The 24,470-nt window shown below is 41.1% G+C and overlaps 1 protein-coding gene across 1 annotated transcript in view; it reads left to right on the top strand.

The window, feature by feature from the left end:
- The window catches only part of trabd2a (TraB domain containing 2A), a 63,673-nt gene that overhangs the window by 18,328 nt on the left and 20,875 nt on the right, over window positions 1-24,470 (top strand). Inside the window, exons 3-4 of the mRNA XM_020644322.3 lie at window positions 10,362-10,508; window positions 10,883-11,057. Coding sequence (XP_020499978.2) covers window positions 10,362-10,508; window positions 10,883-11,057 — 322 coding nt within the window. The remainder of the gene's footprint in view (window positions 1-10,361; window positions 10,509-10,882; window positions 11,058-24,470) is intronic.

The raw sequence follows: 24,470 nt of genomic DNA, 5'->3' as shown, positions 1-24,470 counted from the left end.
GAAACTTGTGCTTTGTCCTGAACTCTAAAATGAAATACAACATTAAACTGGATCTCTATTTTGGGTCTGGAAGTGTGCGTGCTCTAAAGTGACGTGTACTGAACATGACTAATGTAATAAAAATGAAGAGCATTCTGCGGATGAAAACGATTCTTAACAGTAGTTGTGAATTTAGTTTTGCACAACTGTTCGACATCTTGATTTTATTTATCCGTGTTTGCAAAACAACCATTGTGAAAGCTGGGACAGTCAGTGTGTATCCATAATAAGTGCTCACATCTGTATTGGTTTGAATATTGACATGAAACAGCTCTGTAGTGTTATTCTTCACTCCCACTGTCCTGAACAGTAACATTGTTCCTTCACTCATCAGACAAGTGGTAGAGATTGATGGCTGTTTTCCTTGTGGCTCGCTGTGTTTTCAAGGCCCTGGTGTTGTTTCTGAGTGGCTGGTCGTATTGCTCTTTTGGGTTACTTATGTGCGTGTGTCTTTGTGTGAGCTTTTAAGAGGAGAAACAGAGAAACAGATTGACAGACAGAAAGACAGAAGTGAAAAAGTCTTTGAACAGTAGATGAATTAACTCTTTACTCCCGTTTGGTCACTGTCAGAATGTGTTAATTAGATTTAGTTGTCAGGCTTTTAGTAGCTAATTGACCTTTTTACATCCTCTTTCCAATTGGAATACTTCTTTTCTTCAATTTTTGATGACCAAAAACGTATTCTTTTCAATCAGTCCTTCCGTCTCTGAAATTCACAAAAACAGTTTGAAGAGCTAAAGGTGACTTTTTACAACTGTTGGTTCTCTGGGGTGTTCAATTACCAAGGATTTCACACAGGAAAAAAAAAACAAGTTGAATACATTTTCACTTTAAAGAAGCTTAAACCAACAGATGCTTGGCATTTTATGTGGTTGATTCATGGATGATCAGAATCATTAGAGGCAGAAGGCCAGTGGTGAGGTCGCGCCATATAAATGGAGGATGTTGTTCTTGTAAGGGAGGGCAACTCGGGTTCTGAGACCCTCTCTCTGTCACCCATTTCCTGCACCATACAATGTCCTATCTGAAAAAAGGCAAAATGCCCCAAAATAAATATAAAATAGAATGTTTGCAGACTGTCTTAGAATAAACAAGCAAACAGTGGATGAGTTGGTTGGTTAACTGTTTTAGAAATATAAAACATGATAGAAAAAAGTTTAATTTATTTCTCTGTAATGAAGCACAGTTAATTGGTTACAAATTGAATGAGGGTAGGTTATACCCACATGTTGGAAGCAATTCTAAAGAATAGTCAGGAGATCGAGTTCATGCTTTTACACATCAAGGTTACATACAAGGCTGTGTTAATCAAAGTTAAATATGTTTTCCATCACCACATCACAAATGGTCATCTGAAAATGATCCAAGTGATGTAAAAAGCATTATAATCTCTAAAATATTTTTGTGGCTTGAAGTAAGCGTCGAGGCTGTCCTTTTTAACACTGTAACCAATAACATTGTTGTCTGATCACCTCAATTTCTGGACTAATGTAACAAACAATGCAAAGGTGACTTATTACAGTCATCTAGGAATATCTTGAGCTGACAGCAGCCGTACTGTCAGCTGATTGGTTGACTTACAAATTACCAACCATGATTATATTATTTCAACCATTTTCTCAAATGTTTAATCATGTCAGTGTGTCCATAGTTGGGATGTTTATGTGTCTAAAGGTGTGATGGACTCATATAAAGCTTGCTAAAGGTTTAGTGAAGAAGTAAACATTTCAATCGCCACAAACTCCAATGGACGCACACGCATGCAGGCACAGTCCTCCAGCCGTTCGGTTTGAGGCTGATTACCTGTGACAGCCTAAATATTTGGCTGCGTCCAGGCACCAAGGTAAATGCACCCCACAAGAATGTTTTCACAGGCAGGAGAGAGAGGGTAAGGGCGAGGGACAAACAGAGAGAGAGAGAAGGAGAAAGAGAGAGATTGAATAAAGACTGAGAGACTGAGAGGACGCAGTGAGAAACTTAAAAATGATGATAACATGGCTTCATACAAATGTGGAATGTTATCAGAGTGATGGATCAAATGTTGAAGGAAAAGTTGCTAAGCACATTTTTGCTTTAATCATGAACTTCTTCAACAACAAGGAATGTAAATAAACATGAGCTATGACATCATACTAACATCTAAATATGATTATATATATATATATAACACATTTCTTTCAAGTATACATCCCCTTACTAGATACAAATAGCCCTGAATGTTAGTGTATAAAAAAAATATTTTTTTTAACCATGTATTTAATCCTCTAAATGCTAAATAATGGGTAAGGCTTTAAACAACCACATGTCTCTTGTTTTCTATATACATCAATCAATCAACTTACTGTAATTGTGCAGACATGGTGAAACTGAATATGCTTAGATTTGAGTCCAACACATGGACACTTTAAACATACTGTGAAGTAAAAAAATAATTATCTGAAACCACAAGAATCAATTGTATTGAACTTGGGCTTAAATTTCCCATTAGATCTATTGTTTTGTTCAGTCTTTTTTCCCTCATGTTACATGAAGTTTAATTGATTGTTTAATTTGACCCTCTTATGTATTATTTTTCAAAAGGACACATTTCTATATTCACTAAGAACAGAACATGTGTAAATATATTACCAGTGACATTTAAGATTTAACCATAATAAAATCCTGTCCAGATTTAAGTCTTTTTTTTTAAATATTCTTTTAAAGAAAAATCATTTTTCTAAATTGACCTCAACTGTCTGGCTCTGTTCAAAAAATGGTCATAATGATAATATCACATTCAATTTGTAATGCACTTTTCATATGAAACAAATCCCAAAGTGCTACAGAATTAAGAAGACGTTTCATTTCAACACTTAGTGATTAAACAGATTGAGAAAAAAAAAAGGAATATGTTCAGTCAATTATGGTTAACGATCATTTTTTTCCTCTAAAAAATAGGGCTGAAACATTATTATACAAAAACATAAACATAGAGGGTTTTTTTTGGTCGCGTGGCTTGGCAGAGAAACTCTCATCTTGTTAACTTACCCCTCTATTTCTCGTCTACATAGGAAATCTACTTTCCCTTTTTCCTTTCATTTGTCTCATATTGGAAAATTAATAAAGCTTCAAAGGTCTGCTGAGAGCCCTGCAGAGGCTGCAGTAATCCATGATGATGAAGCATTTAAACACACACTCACGTGCACACATGCTCATGTATACATGAACATACAAACACACAGAGGAAAGACCTAATCTTGTACAGGTGTATGCACACGCTCATGAATGCACACACACACACTCACACTCACACACACACACACACACACACACACACACACACACACACACACACACACACACATGCATACATACACACAGCGACGCAGGGAGGAGGTCATGAGTGACCTGAGGAATGCTAGGGTCAAATCTTTAAAGACCTGGCTGATAGAGGGGATGTATAGGATCAAAGGAGAAAGGGAGAAAGGGAGAGAGAGAGAGAGAGAGAGAGATGGATGGAAGGATCAGAGGGAGGGAGGGTAATGTACAGGATCAAAGGGGAGAGAAAGGGATGACTGAAATGATGGGGGGGATGAATGGAGGAGTGAGAGTGGAGATTTAAGGGGGAGAAGTGAAAGAAATGGGTCTGTGGGAGTTACAAGAGAATAAAAAAAGGGTAGACAGGAGGAAAGGAGAGAGAGACACACACACTATAAAAACAATATAGATAATTCAAACTGACAGGTGGGTGTGAGCATGCTGCATGTATGTGTGTGTGTGTGTGTGTGTGTGTGTGTCTGAATGGTAAGTTTTCTGACAGAAAGTGAAAGTTCACTTGGGGAGTGATGAAAGATTTATACTGTAAATCTGAAGGTGTGTGTGTGTGTGTGTGTGTGTGTGTGTGTGTGTGTGTGTGTGTGTGTGTGTGTGTGTGTGTGTGTGTGTGAATGGGGAGCCCGAGTGAATACTTGCTGAATGAAGCTGTGTGTCACAAGTTGATGAACGATGAACAAACAAAAACCGGTCTAAATGTATTCAAATTAGAGGTCTCCCCATTGAACAGCATTTTATTAAAGGAACAATATTTGTGTTAATTGATTGTGTGAAAACATTGTGTTTTCAACAACAGTCTTGTTTTAATTACAAATCCTGATGTTACTCTTCTGTCCTGCAGTTATAACTGTGATGCATTAGTATAAACGATAAATACATATCTGCTTTCACGTGCTTCCCCCTTTGCCTCATCACCAGGATCAAATGCAATCTCCCTTACTAAATCAATAGAGGATGTACATTTTCCCACATTTTCAATTACAACTCCCAATAGAGTGTTTTTGGAAAGACGTGAAATGAATAAAACCCAAAGAGATGATGAGACAAAGTTTAGATTTATTAAATCGTCATCAGTGGTCTGTGGCGCAACATAATTGTTGCCCTGGATTCTGGGGGTGCTTTAAAGTAATCACACTGATCTGATCATAATGCGTCTTAGGTACGTTCACGTCTTAAGCTAATAGTAACCATGATATCAAAGTTAATATCAGGTGTAGCAGGGGCATCAGAAACACTGCACAGTCAAACCCGTCTATGCTTCCGGGCTCCTGACAGGTCTTGTTTTAAGGCTGACTGCTCTGACTTACATTTCACTGATAACATCTGTCATAAGTGATGCAGAATCACTTTTCTGTCTGTTTCAGTCGGACTTCATTTCCGTCTGTGCTTTCCTCCTCTGAGTTTTCACTGAAAACACGAGCCATTCCCCCCCCCCCCCCCCCCCCCCCCCCCATTGGCTCAGTGTTTCTTTCACCGCTGATGTTTGGTAGATAATGTAGATTTGTGTGTGTGTGTGTGTGTGTGTGTGTGTGTGTGTGTGTGTGTGTGTGTGTGACAGAGAGAGAGGGAGAAGGATAGCGTTGTGTAACTCTGATAACATCAGGGAGTCAGAAGGAAACAGAAGAGCTGTTGGAAGTCTACATTTGTACTTGGGAGTTGGCCAGAGCTAAGTGAGTTGGCTTCAAGTGCTGTGTGTGTGTGTGTGTGTGTGTGTGTGTGTGTGTGTGTGTGTGTGTGTGTGTGTGTGTGTGTGTGTGTGTGTGTGTGTGTGTGTGTGTGTAGGTGTGTGTGTGTAGGTGTGTGTGAGTGTCTTTTATCGCACACAGTTTGTGTAACTGCGTAATTTTTAAACGCTTGTTTCAAACCAGACGTGAATTGCTTTACTCACACAAAGCAGGGAAACAAGAAAAAAAACGCAGAAAAGGCAGAGACAGCATGCAGGTGCGCGCATGCTCGTCTTTAGTATCTCACTGAAACTGATTTGAAAATGAAGTCACTGAAACACTCTCTGACTCCAGTACCCGCACTCACAGTCAGGATAACATCACTGAGTCAAAGGCTTCACCACACATGTTTGATCTTGGTGTTTCAAAGCTGCTGACATTGCAGCAGATTCATATGGTGACAGGACCTCACACGCAGTTTACGTTCACCATTCATTCATATACAGACAAAGACTTGCTGACATGTTGCTGATGAGATTAAATACCTCTCGTTATCTGAACGTGTTTGTGGTGAATAAGACGCCGTTTTTATGGTTGGAGTTTAACACTGAACTGCCGTGTTCTTGAGCTTTGTTTAACATCTCAGGCTATTGTCATGTGTCCTGCTATTAAAGGCCGTCTCTGTTCAGTAGAGCTGCCAGTGTTAAAATAGTAGTTTAGTAGCGGCTGTGGCTCAGTGGTAGAGTCGGTCGTCCCTCAACCTGAGGGTCGGGGAATCGATCCCCAGCTTCTGTAACCACATATCTGATGTGTCCTTTGGTAAGACCCTTAAACCCAAGTTGCTCCCACTGCTTTGTCAGCTGCGTGTGAATGTGTATGAATGGAGTAGTCAAAACTGATTGCATCATGTAGTTTGGCTTTAAAGGCCATGCAGGCGGCTAAGAACTATAGTGAGAGGAAATAACTCTCCATGCCAGCAGGCGGTGGTAGTCCGTTGTAATGATACAAGAAGACCGCTTTCAAACTGCTGTGGGTCACCACTCGAGACATAGGTACTTTCATTTGAGAATAATGTCTGATAAAATGTTGAAAATGGGACTGGCATTGTCAGCTGGTCTTTGAGTGGAAAAAGAAGAGACTACAAATAAGGAGAAACCGCACTAATGGGTGAAAGCATTGACACTACAGCGGCAGGCTCAAGGGTCTTTCCCGAACCTGTGTCGAGGGATGGAGTTAAATGAAACCTCTGAACAGCCAATCAGAGTGATTCCTCCCACCAACAGCACCGAAGCCTACAGACGCTGATTCAACATGTCCAATCGACTAAAAAAAAAAAAAGGCAGACGGGGGCCGACGGTTTGTGACGGAGCTTGCTGGGCACACCGCAAAAACTAGGACAACGATCGCTCACTGTCAGTCCAACTCGGGGCCGATTGGCCGACGATCTCCTTGGCGTGTCAGGGCCTTAACTGCTCCCTTTTGGCATAATGTTGAAATGCACCATATTCATGCGTCCTTCAGAACTGACATTCCAGCGTTTGCAGCCACACCGATTCTATAACATCTGAATCGATGCTCGTACTATTGATTGGTACATCATTTAATTCCTTGTATTGTTATTGTAATCAACTTCATGAGCTTTTTTCACAGTTATATAAAGGGACAGTGCAATGAGCTATCTCCCTTGTTTATTTTTATGCTGAACAGACTAATGATTTTTCCATATTATAATTGTCTTTATCGTAACCTCTCTTTGAAGCCATTCTGTCCACTTTTCTAGCAAATCCTAATCCAAGCCAACATTTCAGAGCGAGAACAGCGAGAGTTGTTTCATCTGATCTGCTGAACACTTCACATCTCCACATGTGGGAATCTGCCTGTGATGATGTTTGCTCTGGATGCACACACCCACACCCCACTCCATCCCAACAAGAGGGGACATTTCCATGACAAAGGACAATTATTGACTTTCATTGGCTCCGCTTGCTTTGATATCAGCGAGGGGTGTGTCTGTGTGACCGTGTGTTTGTGCTGGAGGGGGCGGGATGGAGGGCAGCCGTGGAGTAGAAGAAGAAGAAACAGGGGGGACCTGATGAAAGGAGCTGAGTGGGAAAATGCACCCACTGACCCAGAGTGCACTAGCAGAAGTGGAGGATCACAGCGGCGAGAAAGAAATCATTCATTAAGATTTTCTTTCTTACACTCCTGTCTGCTCCTGTTTTCTGTATCCTTCCTCACTTTTCTTGCCTGTGTTTCCCTCCTGTCTATTCCTTTCCTTTCTCAAATCTACCACTTCTAACTCTTTTTATCTCGCTATGACTGATCCTCCCCCTCTCTCTTTTCTCCCCTCTCGCCCTCCCTCCCTTCACAGCCATAATTTAAGGGGCTGAAAGGCACGGCGAGCGGAGAAAAGAGGAGAAGAGAGAGCTGAAGAAAAGGGGAGACCCTGCAGATGAGGGCCTTCCTTCACGGACGTGGCACAGATGTGAGGGTGTTTTCTGTGAAATGAGTCAGGGAGGGGCGGCGATAGGCTAATTTGCGCGGCATAAAGACGGGCCTCTTTTCATATGCAGAGCGCCACTTTGATGCGCGGCCGATGAAAGCTGGAGGGAGCGCGGAGGAGAGGAGAAGAGAGAGAGCTGACGGAGAGGTTCTTTGTCCCCTGACAAGAAGGCATCTGCTCCACGCTGCCCTCCTTCTCCTCCTCTCCTCTGCTATCCAGAGGCTCCCACAATGGGCCGACCGGGAGGGAAAAGTGTCATCAGAGCACCTTAGAAAACAGGACATGGAAAAAAAAACAGGGTGTATGCATGTCAACAACCAATTCATTTGACAAAGATCTGGCAATAAACATTTTTCCACAGCTGACAGAACACATCTACACTTTCGCTGATTGTCCTCTTTCAGAAACGAACCATGCAAATTCTCCTCCATTATTCGAATCACCATCAATGGCTGACAGGGTGAAAGGTGTGTTTTTTTGTTTGTTTGTGTGTGTGTGTATGGGGGAGAGATCAGAGAGAGTCCATGTGCTGAGGTGAGTGGCGGTTTCTGTGTGCGCCCTGCTGTGAGTAGACCGTAGGACCTCCAGTGTGTTTATCTGTATTTGTGTGCATGCATGCATATGTGTGTCCCTGCGGCTCTGATCACAGGCGGAAAGCTCACCAGGGCCCTGTCACCGAACACTGGCTGATTTCATGCTTGCACAATAGCTGAAACTCTGCAGCGGAGCAGAGAGAGTTTAGCCAGGAAAAGCTCAACCTGTCTCCTTTGCTTTAATCATTTTGTTAATCTAATTTTAGTTTTCAGTCAGTGGGTTTGAGATCATTGCCTTTTTAAGTTATATCACTCAATAAGTTGTAATAAAAAGGAAGAAAGACCAAAGTACAAGTGATATTATTTTTTTTAGGAAATGCGGACAGTGTGGCTCCTATGAGTTGGCCATATTGTTGGCCCATCCTCATGTCCAGACTGAAACAATTCAGAAACTATCGGATGAATTGGCTTGACACCACCTGCTTGTTGAGCCTGCTTGCCTCACCAGTCTTGATGCCACGCCACAGCAAAGAGGAGTGCGCTGGCCACCACAGACTGGTAGAAGGTCTTCAGGAGTCTGTTGCTGACACTGAACGATCTGAGTCCCCTCAGGAAGAACATCCTGCTCTGTCCTTTCCCGAAGAGGGCGTCAGAGTTGTGAGACCAGTCCAGTTTATTGTTGATGTGGACCCCCAAGGTACTTGTAAGAGGTCCACTCTCTCCACTTCCTCCCCTTGTATGATGACTGGGGCAGGGGGCCTCCTCAAAGCAGGGGACCTCCTCCTGTAGCATACTAGCAGGTTAACCTTTTCAGGGCTTTCCTGTATCCTGTGAAATATTTGTTCTATTGAATGAAATGAATATTGAAAGCGATACATACTCCTCAGAGGTTGAATCACACGCTGACCCTCAAGGTTTTAAATTAAGCACGCCAGTTGGTCAAGGTTTTTACAGCACATGTCACTCTTGTTCTACTCCCTCCACTGGCTCCCAGTTACTGTTGGCATCAAACTTACAACCCTGCTGCTCGCTTACAAACGAGCAAAAAGAACCTGCTCCTTCTTACCTAAACTCTCTCATCCAGGTCTACACTCCCTCCCGCCCTCTACGCTCTGCAAATGAAAGGCGTCTGATCCAACCTTCACAACAGGGTCCTAAGTCTCTAACTAGACTCTTCTCCTCTGTGACCTACCCGGTGGTGGAATGAACACCCAAACTCCATTCAATCTTCAGAGTCCCTTTGCACCTTTTAGAAAAAGCTAAAGACCCAGCTCTTTCATAAACACCTATGCACTTATTGATATTGATAATGATGATGATGGTGATGATGATGATGATGATATTTAGGATGGTTTGTATGCCGATTAGAAGTCTCAATAACAGCATGTCTATGTAGTTGTTGTTGACGATATATGAACTTCCTTTTAAAAAGTGCTTTGCCTCTGTGCACTGCCTGTCAGCACCTGCTTGTTCAATCAGACTTAAAGCTGTTTTTGCACTTACTGACGTTTCCTCGTCTCTTGATCCTTCCTGGTGTTTTCTTACCTCTTAGATGTCCGTCGCTTTGGATAAAAGCGTCTGCTTAATGAATTGTAGAATTTTCCATTAAAATATCTCAACATCTGCTGCTGATTTATTGAAACGAGATCAGTTAGACATTCATGGCCATCTGAGGATGTGTCCTACTGATCTTGGCGCTCCTGATTCGATTTGTGTTCTAGGAAAACCACAATGGGTTCCTAGTGTAAGCAACATGTTTCTCTCAAATCCCAAATAAGGCTTTTTTTCCACCACTAAATTGTTAAACCGAGCATAGCGTGGCTTCATCTGACTGCATCAAAAAAGTGTAGAAGTATATCTATTATACCTAGGTCTCTATCCAAAGTGTAAAATGTATGTATGCTGAGTAAGAAACCATTACTTATGTACATAAAGTAATGTGTGTCTTTTTTGCGAAAATTCACATGAAAATGATGAAATTGTCATCAATTACAAATTTCTAGTGGACATTCATGGTCCTCAGATGATGTTTCCTTATTTTGGTGATCCCCTGACATTTTGCCCAGGGCCCAAGTCCAATACGACCCTTTTGAAATTAATTAAACTTTGAAAGTCAAACGTCTCAATGAAGTTATTAAAGTCTAAAAAAAATCATTAATTTGATTGAAATTTCTCATTAAACCAGTTGTCCTCTGTATTCACTTTTCACTGACTTTTCCCTTGCTCAATAAGTAAAACTATGATGCTGCCAGAAGGTCTCTGGGTCTTTCATCTGGGTAAAAATAACTAGATGTCTTTGTCTTATTCTAGGTGATCTTTGCCCTGAACCAGACGTTACTACAGCAGGAGTCTCTGCGGGCAGGAAGCCTACAAGTTCCATACACCACTGAGGACCTCATCAGGCACTACAACTGCGGAGATCTGAACTCCATCATCTTTAATCATGACACCTCCCAGGTCAGTTTCATCTTATCATATGTTATGTAGCAGTGGTCTTTAACGACATTCACTGTATAGTTAATAAGCTAAGAGTCATTTTGACCCCTTGACCTTTGGGAGTGTCCCAGTGACATGACCCTTTCGACCTATTACCTTCAGCCCTAAACCTCTGACTGACCTTTCACTCCTCCCAATAGAAATGTTTTTCTTATTTTGACACCTTCATTGATCAAAAAAGAGGTGGAAAACTTTTATCAATTCTGTTCTAAAATGTCTTCTCTTTTCTTTAGATCTAAGTGAGATCCCTGGTAAACAAAATAAATATTCTCTCCCTCTTTTCGTTTTTAATTTTTACGGTATGCCTTAACCATCACCGCTCAATCCTCTTACAGGTCCCCAACTTCAACAATGTGACACTGCCGCCCAGTGAGCAGGTGACTGCCCAGGAAATAGACAGCTACTTCCGACAGGAACTCATCTACAAGAGGAATGAGAGGATGGGCAAGAGGGTGAAGGCACTGCTGGAGGATCACCCTGACAAGAGCTTCTTCTTCGCCTTTGGAGCAGGTTGGTGTAAAAAAAAAAAAAAAAAAAGATGTCTTTGATATTTGGAATCTCGTCAAAAGACGCCACTGTTCTGGGGCTAGAAATGCCTCACAAACATGATACAAACTTTGGACTAGTCCACACGTAGGCAGGTATTTTTGAAGAAAAGAGGTTTTTGTGTGCGTTTTGGCCTTTTGTACAAACACAAGCAGCAGAGTGTTTGGTTTGTAATGTCACACTGTGCGCCGGTTTCTCCTCCGTTTGACTGATTGTGATTGTGTGACGCTGTCACTTTTGTTTACATGAGATTAGTGCGATAGCAGACCTCACCAAACTAGTGCTGGTGTTAATGTTGCCGACTGGACTTTTTACATACTTACACATACAGTGCATACACAGTTACTCACCCACTATGTTGAAGAGCAGAGGCTCCTGAATTGACAACTTTTTAAAAGGAAATACTCATTGCAGAGGAATGGCGAGAAAACTTTAGCATGTCAAGGACTTCATTTTTAACTTGGCATGCTCATGACAGCTGTAACAGTGCGTTTTGTGTTTTCATGTGAATGAAGATTTTTCTGAGTGAGGATAGCCAGTGGACGGGGAAAAATATCTGCCTACCTTTGATCTTCTTTATTTGTCTCGGGCCATGCCTTCGCTCAATAAGGTTACTTTTATCCTGGCGACAAAATGACTTTAATTCCTCACTTTGTTCGGACAGCACTCCTGCAGAGTGAAGAGAGAGGAGATAGACAGCATCTTAGTCCAAGCAGCTTAACTAACTCATGTACAAGAGAAGAAAAACAAAGACAAGAAAAACCAAGCTGATCAGGCGAGAGGTGGAGCTTGCCAATTAGCTTCTGCTTCTAATCTGCAAAGCGTTTTTGCTTCAATTCTCAATGGAAAAATAAATACTGTAAGAGAGATCTACATTTAAAAAGTCAATGTAATGACTTATTCAAATGTGTCCATTCCTCCTTTAAATATCTGGTGATTCTATATGTGGGGAACGGGTGTTAATAAGCAACCCTTCAACTTAGAGGCTCGGCTGAGTTAACAAGACCAGACTGGGCCACTGATCTACAGCTTTATCAGCCAAGAGGCCAAATAAAACAGAGTTGTGGTTGGTCTTTCTAAAGCAGAGGCTCAATAAATCCTTTTTTTTTTTTTATCAGCTCAAGCCTAACCAGAAACAGACATTTGGCCTTCTAGATCCTTTCACATAGTTTTAAACATGTCAGTTTAATACTTTGAATTCCTCAATAACTATGCTGCAGCCTCATAAGCAGCATCCACCTGATAAGAGAGCCTTTAAGTGGGGATGATAAAAAGGGCAGATAACAGCAAAGACGTTTTCCCAAAGTTGCCAACTTAACTGAGTGTGTGTGTGTGTGTGTGTGTGTGTGTGTGTGTGTGTGTGTGTGTGTGTGTGTGTGTGTGTGTGAGAAGTCATGTTTCCTAGCTGAATGATGTGTATCTAGGGGAGACAGTCTTTGTTCAGTTGGAGTCATATTGGTTTTTCCATCCTGTGATTGTTTGATCAAAGCGTTGTTCTCCCCTAGGCTAAAAGGTTACTTGTAACCATTCACTCAGGGTATTTATTTAGTTTGGATAAAGGGAATTACTCATAGGACTTTCACACTTGCAGAGAACTTCTGATAAACTCCTGATATTTCCCGGAGGAGATGTATGTGTGAACACAAACAGCCGAATTTCTCCTGCCAGACACCTAGTATTTTTTCAGCAGTTACTTTTGAGTGAGCTGATGTGAGAACACAGCAGGGTATTCTGTGGAGAAGTCACCTCAAGCCAATGGGATGGGGGAGAGATGTTTACATACTGTGTGTGATGCACATAATGGACTTTTAAACCGCTGCATTACACTTTCTGTTTTTCAGGATGTTGTTCTCCACTCTTTTGTTGATATTGTGATTCCGTTAAACTACACTTAGCATTGATATAAAGGTGAACAGCCAGTCCAGGAGAATATCTGGAGCAGCCCTCATGAAATGATCTAGACATTTTAGGAGTATGTAACACTCCGGATACAAAATTAGTTTAAATAAAATGTGTATGTAGAAATAATAAATGATCAAAAAAGGCTAAATGTAACAAATGACTGTGTTCAGGGTTAATGTAAACACACTTGAAGTTAATCAAGGAAAAACCCACAATAAAATAAAATAAAACAGGCCTTCAGTTCACAATTCACTTTCACAATTTCTTTACGGGCACCTTTTACCCTCCATACATCAGACCATAATCAATACACTAAACATCCCCAATTATAGCAATTCTCTTCAGATAAATCCGTGCCCAAAACACATTACACTTACTGCAGTTATAGTTTTGTGTGTGCAGAATGTCTGAGGAATTTAAGGGTTTATTTAGGTAAGGGAAATCCTACCACACCAAACAGCCAGACTTGAGGCCTGCCTTTTGGGGGAATCTCCATGAGTCTTTGAGGTTAATCCTTTAGCTTGCCATCTTCATCCTTACATTGCTCCAGCAATGTTTGCCTGACCTGTGTTCAAAGTTTTGCTCCTCAGCAGCAGCAGCAGCAGCACATCCGTTTGCAAGTCAACTTATTGTTCTGCTCATCAGTTGATTTATTTGCCTGTGTTAAATAATTTCCCATCGTGACAGATACCATACTGTAAATTTAGTGTTCATTGACCAATTAAAATCATCTTAATTTTCACACTTTAAATGCAAAGTTAGCAGGAAGTGTAGCAGCAAAGTTACCAAAAACAAAACACATACCGAGAAAATGCCAACATAAATCCTATCATTACATAAAAACACGTCAATTAAAATCTACTTTAAAGAATATATTTACATTTCAGAACTTTTTTTGTAAGCCTTCAAAATAAAAAAAAAGCACATCATGGACTTTTAAGTTAAGTGAATTTATGACCACGGAAACCATAAAAGCCCCCTTAAAGTTTATGATATTTTTATAGTGAGGGGTTCATACCCTTTGGAAAGAATCTGTGCGCCCAAAATTTGATTTAGTTCATTACAGGATCCGTGTGGAGCGGAGAGGCTCAAATTCTAGTGACAACAAATCACAGTCAGATTTTCCTCGTGATGACATCGTTAGAAATGTCCACATCCAAAGGTTCTCTGGTTATTCAGACGCAGGATGCAGCGAAAAACCGAAGCAGAAAAAGAGAGGCCTTCACAGTCTGTTGGTCTCCTAGCTGGCAGGAAACAGCTGAGGAAAAGCAGAGACACACACGTGCACACACACACACACACACACACACACACACACACACACACACACACACACACACACACACACACACACACACACACACACACACACACACACACACACACACACACACATACACACACACACACTGGAGCTCTAACAAGGAGTACATTTCACGGTGTGTCCCAAAGGAGGTGCCTTTACAAGGGCTCGGTCTTAAAAGGTGTGTGCCTCAATGTGCGTGTGCTCGTGTGTGTGTGTGTGTGTGAGGGAGAGAGAGAGAGAGAGAGAGAGAGAGAGAGAGAGAGAGAGAGAGAGAGTGAGAGAGAGTGAGTGAAAGCTGGTGAGTGAAAGTGATATGGGCAATCAGCCCAGAAGCACTGGTTGTAGACATATAGAGGGCAGGTTGGGTCGTAGAGTACAAGAAACGGGATGGGGCACATTAAGGTGCCTTCACATGTTCCCAGGCCAGAACACACACACACACACACACACACACACACACACACACACACACACACACACACACACACACACACACACACACACACACACACACACACACACACACACACACACACACACACACACATACACACTCACGCACTCACACACACAATATATACGTTCTCACATATACACACATTTATACACATTCTTTCCAGCCCCCAAGCAATAGCTAAGACAGACCTGGGTAAAATGTGTCCTTAATTATCCCTGGAGGGGTCAGGACACACACACATACACACACACACACACACACACACACACACACACACACACACACACACACACACACACACACACACACACTCTCTCTCTCCCTCTCTCTACAATGGAGCCCATTATATCAGGCATACTCAACTTCAGTGTTACAATCAGACATTAGAGCGTTCTTATCCGTGGCCATCTTTTGTCTCTCTGAATCCTCATTAAAAGGCTCTCTCGACAAATTCATCACGTAGATGTTGTCTAACCTGCCGTTGTGTTTTTTTTTTTCTTCCTAAATAAAATAGTTTGCTGAACTATTTGTGTGACGCATGGCATTGACCAGAAACCGTGAAAGCAAACGGACCCCCTTAATTGTGATGGTGTATTTTTCGAAAAATTAGGATGACTCAAAATTCTCCTTTTTCTGTCTCGTTCTTTCGGTTGTGGCAGAAATCTGTCTACTATAAGTCTGGTTCATCTCGAGGTTTCTGCCTGTTGGAAAGAGTGTTTCCTTGCCACTGTTACAACGTGCTGTTGATGGTGGATCAGCGTTGGGTCACTTTGAATATAGAGCAGGTCTAAGCTGTGCTCTATGTTATATTATTTAAAGTATCATGAGATGATTTAGGGATTTATAAACCAAAATGGAATGATTAGTTGGTTGATTCATCCAGATTTGACTCAATATCTGATCCAGAGGAATATCCCTTGTGCTTCTTGATAGAGTAATCACATGTTTAGCATATTTCCCATCCCCATGTAATGATCCTATTACCCTGCAGGGGTTGGCCCACAGATTCCTGACTGACCTATTTTGAAAATTCTTGAGGGTTTTCATTTTTACCTCTAATAAGCCTTATTGCCACAACAAGTTAACAAAACTGTTTATACATGATGATATGTTTCTGCACAAATTGCGCTGTGGGTTGCAGATTGAGCTCGGTCATAGGAAAGTGAAGATATCGGAGGAGTTGAGGATAAAAGTGTTGAGATATCCTGTTCATTTAGCGTTTAAGGGAAGCTTCGTTTATGTGTCTTTGTCAGGGTAGAAATGTGTTTGCATCATAAGGAAAACACTGTTTATGTATACAATTGATTTAGCAGACGCTTTAATCCAAAGCGACGAGCATCAGAGAGTAAGTACAACACCAGCAAGGATCTAGAGAGGTGGAAACAACGTCAGGAAGTGCTAACAAACAGCTTTAAGTCATGTAATGTGTTATATGACAAGAGCCTGTACCAGGACCTGTGTAGCATGTTCTGACAGGTAAGGTCTGATCTTCCTGATGTTGTGCAGGGCAAATTGACATGAAGGGGCGATCGAGACTTGAGCCTAAGTGTTAGCTGGTCATCAATCATGACGTCTGTGGTGGACTTTGTGGGCATGAGTTTGGTTCTACCAAGGTGGATATTGATCTGTGGTTGCCAGATTAAATAAAAACAACAACAACAAACCTGAATCATTTTTTAAGGTGTTTTACTTTGTTACTGATGCAGTAAAACTAAAAGTCGTCCAGAAGAAAACGGTCTCGGCCTTTAGTTGCATAACTTAAAAATAACCCACCAAGCACAGATGATGATGCTGACTCCGCACTTTTTGCTTTTGCAATAACATTGTGTAGTGATAAAAACAAAGTGGAACAGAAGTGCAGGAAAAGTGGATAACTGGCTGCTTTTCTTTGTTATCTGTGTCTTTGGGGAGGAAATATTTAGTGAGTTTTTTGTGGGTTTGGAAATTGTTTATGCAGAAAGCATTAATGGTTTGACAGTCACAGGCTGCCAAACCAGAGCGAAGGTTTTTCTAACCATAAATGATTTCTCATGTGTTTACGGCACGCTCACATGCACACACTAACATTACAAGCACTCATTTTGTCTTTGCTTTCGGTAAGTGTCTGCACTTATCTTGGCCATAATTTGGTTAAGAGATGTATCTAGATTCTTTTTGGGGGTAATATTTTTAATCCGAGAAGTGAAAGACATAAAAACAACAAATCCAGTTTCCTTTAGGTAAGTACATCTAACTTTTCCACGACACGAATATTTGAAAAGATTTACAGACGTCTATCTGGGGTTTCAATAAATATGGTACAGACAGAAATTAGTTCAGCATCTCCTAACACAGAAGGCTTGAACCTTGAAAACACACTTGAACAGGGCCATCCAACACGTTTTCAGTAGCTCCCAAGAGGTTCACAGACTGTCTCCCCCAAAAATCTGACGACAATAAATGCACCTTGCAAGCCTCTTCCCACCTCAATCCAATCAAATACACTGATTACTAAACAGCTGCCATCAAAGAGGTGATGCTCCTGTGAAGTCAGTCGACGTCTTAACCTAACTAATCACAGCGATGTAGCAGCAACCTCCATTGACGCGCTGCAGCGCTGGGACGTTTAAGATGTGCGGTAGCTGTGCTAAAGTGAGGAGATTGCTACTTGCAAGTCTGGTCTGTTTTGCCAGATTTACGATGTAAAACAAAGATGGCCATGCCAAAAAATGAGAAGAAAACGTACTATTTGCACAGGCAGTGGGGAAGAGGTATTTTTATTTTTAGGACAAGTGCGTGTGCCTTAACTGTGGGACAAGTGTTTCTTTCAGTTGTCAAAAAAAAAAAACACTCATGAAACATGACACAGAATGTAGATTTACATTGATGTGATGTTCGTAGCTCTCAACCACTTTCAGTTTCTCACAATAGCTCTCAGATAAAAGAAGGTTGGAGACCTCTGCACTTGATGGTGTTTTTTTTTCTGACTATTTGAGAGATTTTTCAATGGTTGTGCTTTAATTGAGTCCAGACTCACCAGAATGTATTTGATACATAAGTGTTTTTTTTTTTTTTTTAACACCCAAGCTCCTATTTAGGAAACTTGTTTTTTCCTCCCAGAAATCTGGTCATGGTAGTGGTTGAATTGGCGACCGTCAAACAAACACAAGTGGTCACTGGTCAGCCGTTAGGAACACACACGTCTTTTGCTCTCTCTTTTTTGTGTACACTTTCTCTCTTTCTCGAGCGCCCGCCTGCACCATGACCTCAGTTTGATTTTGTGCTGTCTGTCTGATTTCTGGCGTCATTTTTGCTTCTTTACACAGAGCATGCAGAGAGTATCCAGACATGAACTAAGAGCAAGATAAAGACGAGGTGATGATAAGAGCTGCTTATAAAAGTGTCACATCTATGTAGCGCACACCCACGATGACCACCCAGTGGTTTGTTTTGATATTAGAATCAGACGCAGAATCCCAATCAGCTTTAAAGTGTGTGTACACAACAAAGATTTGGACTCCAGTTTACAAGGCTCTCTATGTTCACCATAAAACAACAAGGCAAAGTGCAGCGATGAGGAGTGTAAAGGATGATGGAATAAATACTTAGAATAACTTATTCAAAGTTCTTCATGTAGCGTGTTTTTTTCTTCTTCCTTGCTTTCAGCTTGTCCCCACAAAAGTTCGGAATTTGGGATGCTTTCAGTGAAATGCTTACTTTACTTTGAAAACATTTTTCTGCCTGGATTATTTTTTTTTTGTAGCACATTTAAAATGTCATACGCTACAATGTGCTTGAAACTCGGCAGGCCTGCAGCATTCTGGGGGAGTAGCTAGGATACAACTTGGATATAAAATGCTCAGGTCGGGGCAGGTAGCCGAGTGGTTAGTGTGGAGGCTGTCGTCCACCAAGTGGGTGATCCAGATTCAAATCCAACATGTGGCTCCTCTACTACAAGTCATTCCCCACTCTCTCTTCTCTCTCTCTCTCCTTGATTTATGACTCTATCCATCGTCCTATCTCTAAATAAAGGCACAATAAGCCCAAAAATAAACCATAAAAAATGCTCAAGTTGTGTTCATGAGGGTAAAAAGTATGAACATTTGTTTTCCAGTTTTTCTGATGCATAACTAAACTGCTGCCCTCTCTGACCCCGCTCTGAGTTAAGGCCACTGTCATGCCTCGCTATACTTAACTGTTCTGTAAGTAAATACCTCCTCAAAATTTGTCTTTTCCCCCCCATCTGTTTGTCTGAAATACCACGGCCATCACTCAGCGCAAATGATGATGTATGAAAGCGCCATATGTTCAGACAGGCATATGGAAGCGGTTATTGCTGCGCTCCATAGGTACAGTAACCTAATCCATGTATACAACCTGAGCCCGTGTTCCCCTTTATAATCTCTGCCATACACTGGCACTCTTGACGTTAACGAAATGATGTGTTTACACATCGCTCAAGGCTGAGGGCTCCGTTTCTGCAGGCTCTTACTAAATTTTGTCGCCCCCCCTCCCCCCCGCCCCTCGACTGAACGTGAACGCATTCATGTTTCAGTCTCAGCCCCCTGAGCTGCTCAGCACATCATGACTCCCTTCAGACTGCACTCCAAAACCACAAATTTAAATATTTGCGGTGGTGTAATTGCCAGTGTGGTTGACAGGCTCTAACGGTTACTGTACTTTGAAATGTTTGACTCTTTTCACAGACAATTAAGGTTTGCCTTTTGGATCTCTCGTGCTATTTAGGTTGGTAGCGCCACGTCGGAGTGAATACCCCTGGGTTAGGAAGGCCGTTTTAAATGGATGGTTTGGCCCGTGCACTGCGGCTCATGACAGAGGTTGACATGAACTCATAACTCACGCAGAGCACCTTGACTTGTCAGTATGTGGCCAGCTCTCGGTACTGGAGCGGGGAATTAGTCACTTAATACACTGTACTTATCGAGACCAATGCAGCGCTGAAGCGTCAATGTGTCACTTTGTGCTGACAGAGGCAAATTTTTAATAGTAAAGAAGAAAATGACCTAATGACTGTTACAGGAGGTTTATTTCACCTTTGGCAACTGATCTGTTCTAATAAGAACACGAGACAGAAGTTCAAACTTACACAGTCAACTTGTCTTTTATACTGTTCACCAATAGCCTTATTCAGACTGCCATTTCAAGCTGCAATCTTTACCCTACTGTGATGTTTGGCCTTGAGTCTGAATGAGGCGTATTGGGGAGAAGGAGTGATCTCCCCTCTTTACCGTCTTCTGAGGGAGTGACAGAGAAGTTGCAGCTGCAACACAGTTTCAGCGGAGCCAGCGGGGGAGCTCAGCGCTGTGTGTGTCTGATTGTGTGTGTATGTGAAGCTCTTGTTGTGTTGTGCTTCCGCAATGCCAAATGCCAAATTGCAATCAATATGAATGTATGAAGACATGGTGATAGCTGAGCTTAGTTCTGTTCCTTTTGCAATAAGCAGTCTGAAAAGGACTAATGCAACTTAAGCATTATATATAAAGAATTAAAAACACAACACTGCACCTGATGAAGGAGCAGTAAACAAAAACACTGCCCGTTATAAATGAGTAGTATATAAAAAAAAAATACAATGAACATACTTACATTCATACTTTTTGTGACTGTTAAAACGAGGCTTAGTACGTATAAAAATTGCATATCTTGGTGAGTTCAAAAATGATAAATGTTTATGTCATATTCCAACAGATACCGCAAAGTTTCTAAAGAATCCAAAGCTGCTAGGTTAGATTGTTGAGAAATAAAATGATGCATACTATATCACAAATACTTCAAAGGGATTCAATGGATTCAAAATGAAAACATTTAAAGCTTTCATTAGTGTGGAAATAATAAAGTTTCAATAAACAGTCGCAACAAACTGAGGTAGAAAACACAGTATTAAGATGAGCCGACATGCACAATGTTTTAGAGTAAGACCACTCAGTAGATCTAAATAGAGAATTCAAAGATGCCTTTTTGTGTTAAACCCCTTCTATAACTACCCTTTAGTGAGTCATATTTTCACTTGCAGTTACAGCTTACTGACTGGACATCCATCTGTACATTCTGCTCTAAATCCCCAGACCAATCTTTACACATACCTGACCCAAATCCCTTCACTGATTCGTTTTCTTCTTCTTCACACTGAGCATTCCATCATAACGGCTGCCATGTTTCTTTTGGGACTGTTTTTCTTCCCCAGATGGTGTGAACGTCAAAAACGCGGTGCTTTTTCACAGCACGTCGCGCTCATAAACAGCCAGTTTACAACTGTTTGGGGCAGTCGCTGACATGAGTACACACATGTCATACAGCACCATTAAAAACCCAGACCAGACCTACCACACACTTGGTATAGCGGGCGGCAGGCCGGGGTGAAACGTCTGCCAAACCTGGATTAAGTCCTGGGTTTAGGATTTGAATGACACCTTTATACTGCAACTTTAAAAAAAAAAAAATGTGTACAGTTTGTAAGAAATATCCTTCAGGATGAATATCTACTGGATAGACTGTTACTCGCCTTACACCAAACGTTTTGGATCAAATGACTTTTTTAGATCTTAAAATGTAACTCAATACCAAAGAAGCCAAAGTAAACCAGGACTCAGCATGTTCCGAATGCTGTCACTCTTGCTTTCTGGAGTCTAAACTTAAATTAAACACAGTGTTTTGCAGGTTTATTTAAAAGCTTTTTATACAACAGTTTGGTCCAACCAAGTAAGAGACATTCCATGAGTGATGTTAAACAGCACAAAAACACTCGGGCTTTTACCCGTAAGACTCAATCTGCTTCAAGTGTGAAACCTTTAATAAACACACAGCAGACTCTCTAAAAAACTTTTTTTTTTTACATAATATTGTTTACCAATGTGTGTCACTCACAGGACTGATGATTAAATGCAGAATCACTATAAAGTCATCACCACTGTGCTCAGCATCAATGCAGCAGCACCTCCTCTTGTGTAACATTTCTTTATTATCTCTTAGCATTTTTCTAAAAACAACCTCTAGTGGCCATATGAATGAAAACTCCAGTCTTTTAGAGGCATAGCTTAAAGCAACAAGACATTACTGTAGCGCTGCAAGATCCTAAAGGGAGCTCAGCATGGAAGGATGGTTGAATGAGGAAGTTGATTTGGTTTACAATGAAAACTACAATTCACACCTTCTTCCCCAGAATCGATCAACATTGTTTTAATATTGTACCGGCCCCTTAATCGACCTATATAGCGACCCGCTGATGTCGAAATGAGTCAAGTTTATTATTTTTGTAGTGGTTATTTGTAACAGTTTTTTGGAAGGCGCTGAAAAATAATGTATTGATTAAGAAGTGTTTCAACGCTGATATGAATGACTACTTTTTTTCTATGAAACAACATCACATTCTCGTTTTTCTTTCTCTTTCCCCGACTTGTGTGACTTAGTAATAATCCTTGAAATTGAAATCCAATCCTAGTAAGGTGTGTGAAAGGAAGTAAAGTATAAGATGGTAAATCATGACGACAGTAGCGGTCTCTCCCTCTCTCCTTGGATGTGACACTTTAACACTCCTCTGCCGAACTTTGTCTTTATCTTCTTCCTCCTCAGAAGTTTATTGGGAGCTTGCATATTTATTTCCGAAAAAAACAACCCAGAAGAACATGAAAAACATTTGACACACATTTCAACAGAAGGATTTGAACATGTCAGGATCATCTGCGACGCACCATGTGCTCCATCTCTGTCTCCTCTTAAATGGGAGGATAAAGCTGTCGGCCCCTCTCAATAACTAAACATTTGTTACGCCGCTGAGTGTATAGCACCTAAACATATACATTTTGTTGCACTCATCGGGTCAAAGGCCTCCGTCTCTGTACTTGAAAGACATATTTCATACAGTCCACACTTCTCTCCCAGTCAGAGCGGTGCACGCCTGTCATAACAGCTTGTTGTGATTTATTGGAAGAGTTGAACTCCTCACCCCTGACCCCATTCAAACCCAGCAGTATTTCCTTCTGCACCTGGAACGGGCTCTGAACATGCCTGCCCAGAGGCGAAAACTTTCATTTGGAGCAGAAATACCTCACTGTTCTATGAAAGGGAAAGGGGAAGGAAAATTACACATGTAGCAGTGAAGCTATTGATGATAGTGAGAGGGAATTGTTATGAAGGGGCTGTCCCTTTTCATTTCAGGGTGAAAAAACATAAAGGGGGAGCAACACACTGCCCAGAGGGGGTGAAGATATAAAGAGACAGAAGGGAAGCAGGACTTGTGTGTGATTTGTGGCTTCCACTCTCTCTCTCTCTCTCTCTTTCTCTCTCTCTGTGGAGGTTAATACTTGGGGGGCTTGTTTGGCTGGAGTGGGGCCAGTATGAGCTTGTGTTGCTTGTAAACCATCACACGAGTTATTTGAGTGCATGAAGGATTCTAGAACACAGCAGAGCACCAGCTATAGTTCTTATACTCAGATTTGCTTAATTTGATTAATATATAGATGATTTACATTTTCCATCTCAGGTAACAATCATGTTTGTAATAGTCATTTCTTAAATATTTAATTTCCTGGCTTATTTCTCCTCAGTAATAGTTTTTTTCTCCTCCAGAAATTAGTCAAAAAAAAAAGAAAAAAAACATTTAAACAGTTTTATATCTGTAAGAATCCAGAAATTAATCGTACAGGCACAATTAATATAGTGTTCATTAATGTTCTGTGATTTCTTCGTATCTAAAATCTACTATGCACTATGCAAGTTTTTCCAGTTGATTGAGCAGTTACTACAGTCTTCAGGGCCGAGTTTTTCTGAAAGGTTTTATCGAGAAAATAACTATTCAAACTAGTAAATACACTTTCTTTTTTTTTTTTTTAAATGAAAGTTATCCTGATCCTTCTCCAAAGTTCTAAACAACTTGATTTAAAGATTTGAGCCGATCAGATAACTTTTGCACCACTCGGCCCAGGATTCAACACTCAAAAAGGCTTCTTCTTTTAAATATCTCTGTAATGTTGAAATTGCTGCAGTTAGTTTTCTATCTTCTGTTTTATATCTCTAGAGATCCGAGGCAAATAAGATGTAATCAGGAAAACAGAATTGTCTGTTTTTGTTAATTTTTTTTCCCGATAATTTAAAGTTGGTGCAGATGTCCAACTTGGCCATGTTTTTGCTCTTACGCTGAGATATTACACAGAGAGGCCAAAGTCCAACTTTCTATCACTTATATTCTAGTTAGTGAGGGATACACATACAATTGGGGATGAACATGTGTTTGGTAATTGAAAGAGATAGACAAAGTGGGTAACAAAATCCTCCCTCACATCGAGGAAGGGAGGCATAAGATTAAATAGGACGGACAAAAAAAAAGCAGTGTTTATGTGGATGTGGAGGCTGTTTCCTGGGGATCTGCTCTTAGTTAAACCCTATAGGCCGTAATCACAGATGATACCCAGGCCTCATTTGACATCTACAAGATCTCCTGCAGATTACTCAAACTATATAGTCACAAAATTGCACCCTGAGCCACGTGTTTCAAATAGAAGCTCCGTGAGAGAAAAAAAAAACATCTGAGAAACTACAAAGTGGAATTTCGATTTAAAAAAAAAAAAAAAAACGCAAGCAGGCATCCGATTCCCCTCGGTGTCCTTTTCTGGACAGAGAAAGGCTGGGCCGAGAGTCGCAGCAGGACGCGAGGAGGAGAGTGTTTATAGAGGAAGTCGTATGCAAACTGCAGGAATATATTTGGCAGGTTGGAACA

This window comes from Labrus bergylta, chromosome 17 (genome assembly GCF_963930695.1).
Source record: "Labrus bergylta chromosome 17, fLabBer1.1, whole genome shotgun sequence".
Taxonomy (NCBI): domain Eukaryota; kingdom Metazoa; phylum Chordata; class Actinopteri; order Labriformes; family Labridae; genus Labrus; species Labrus bergylta.
Note: the sequence above shows the minus strand (reverse complement) of the source record. Positions and strands in the feature narration are given on the sequence as shown.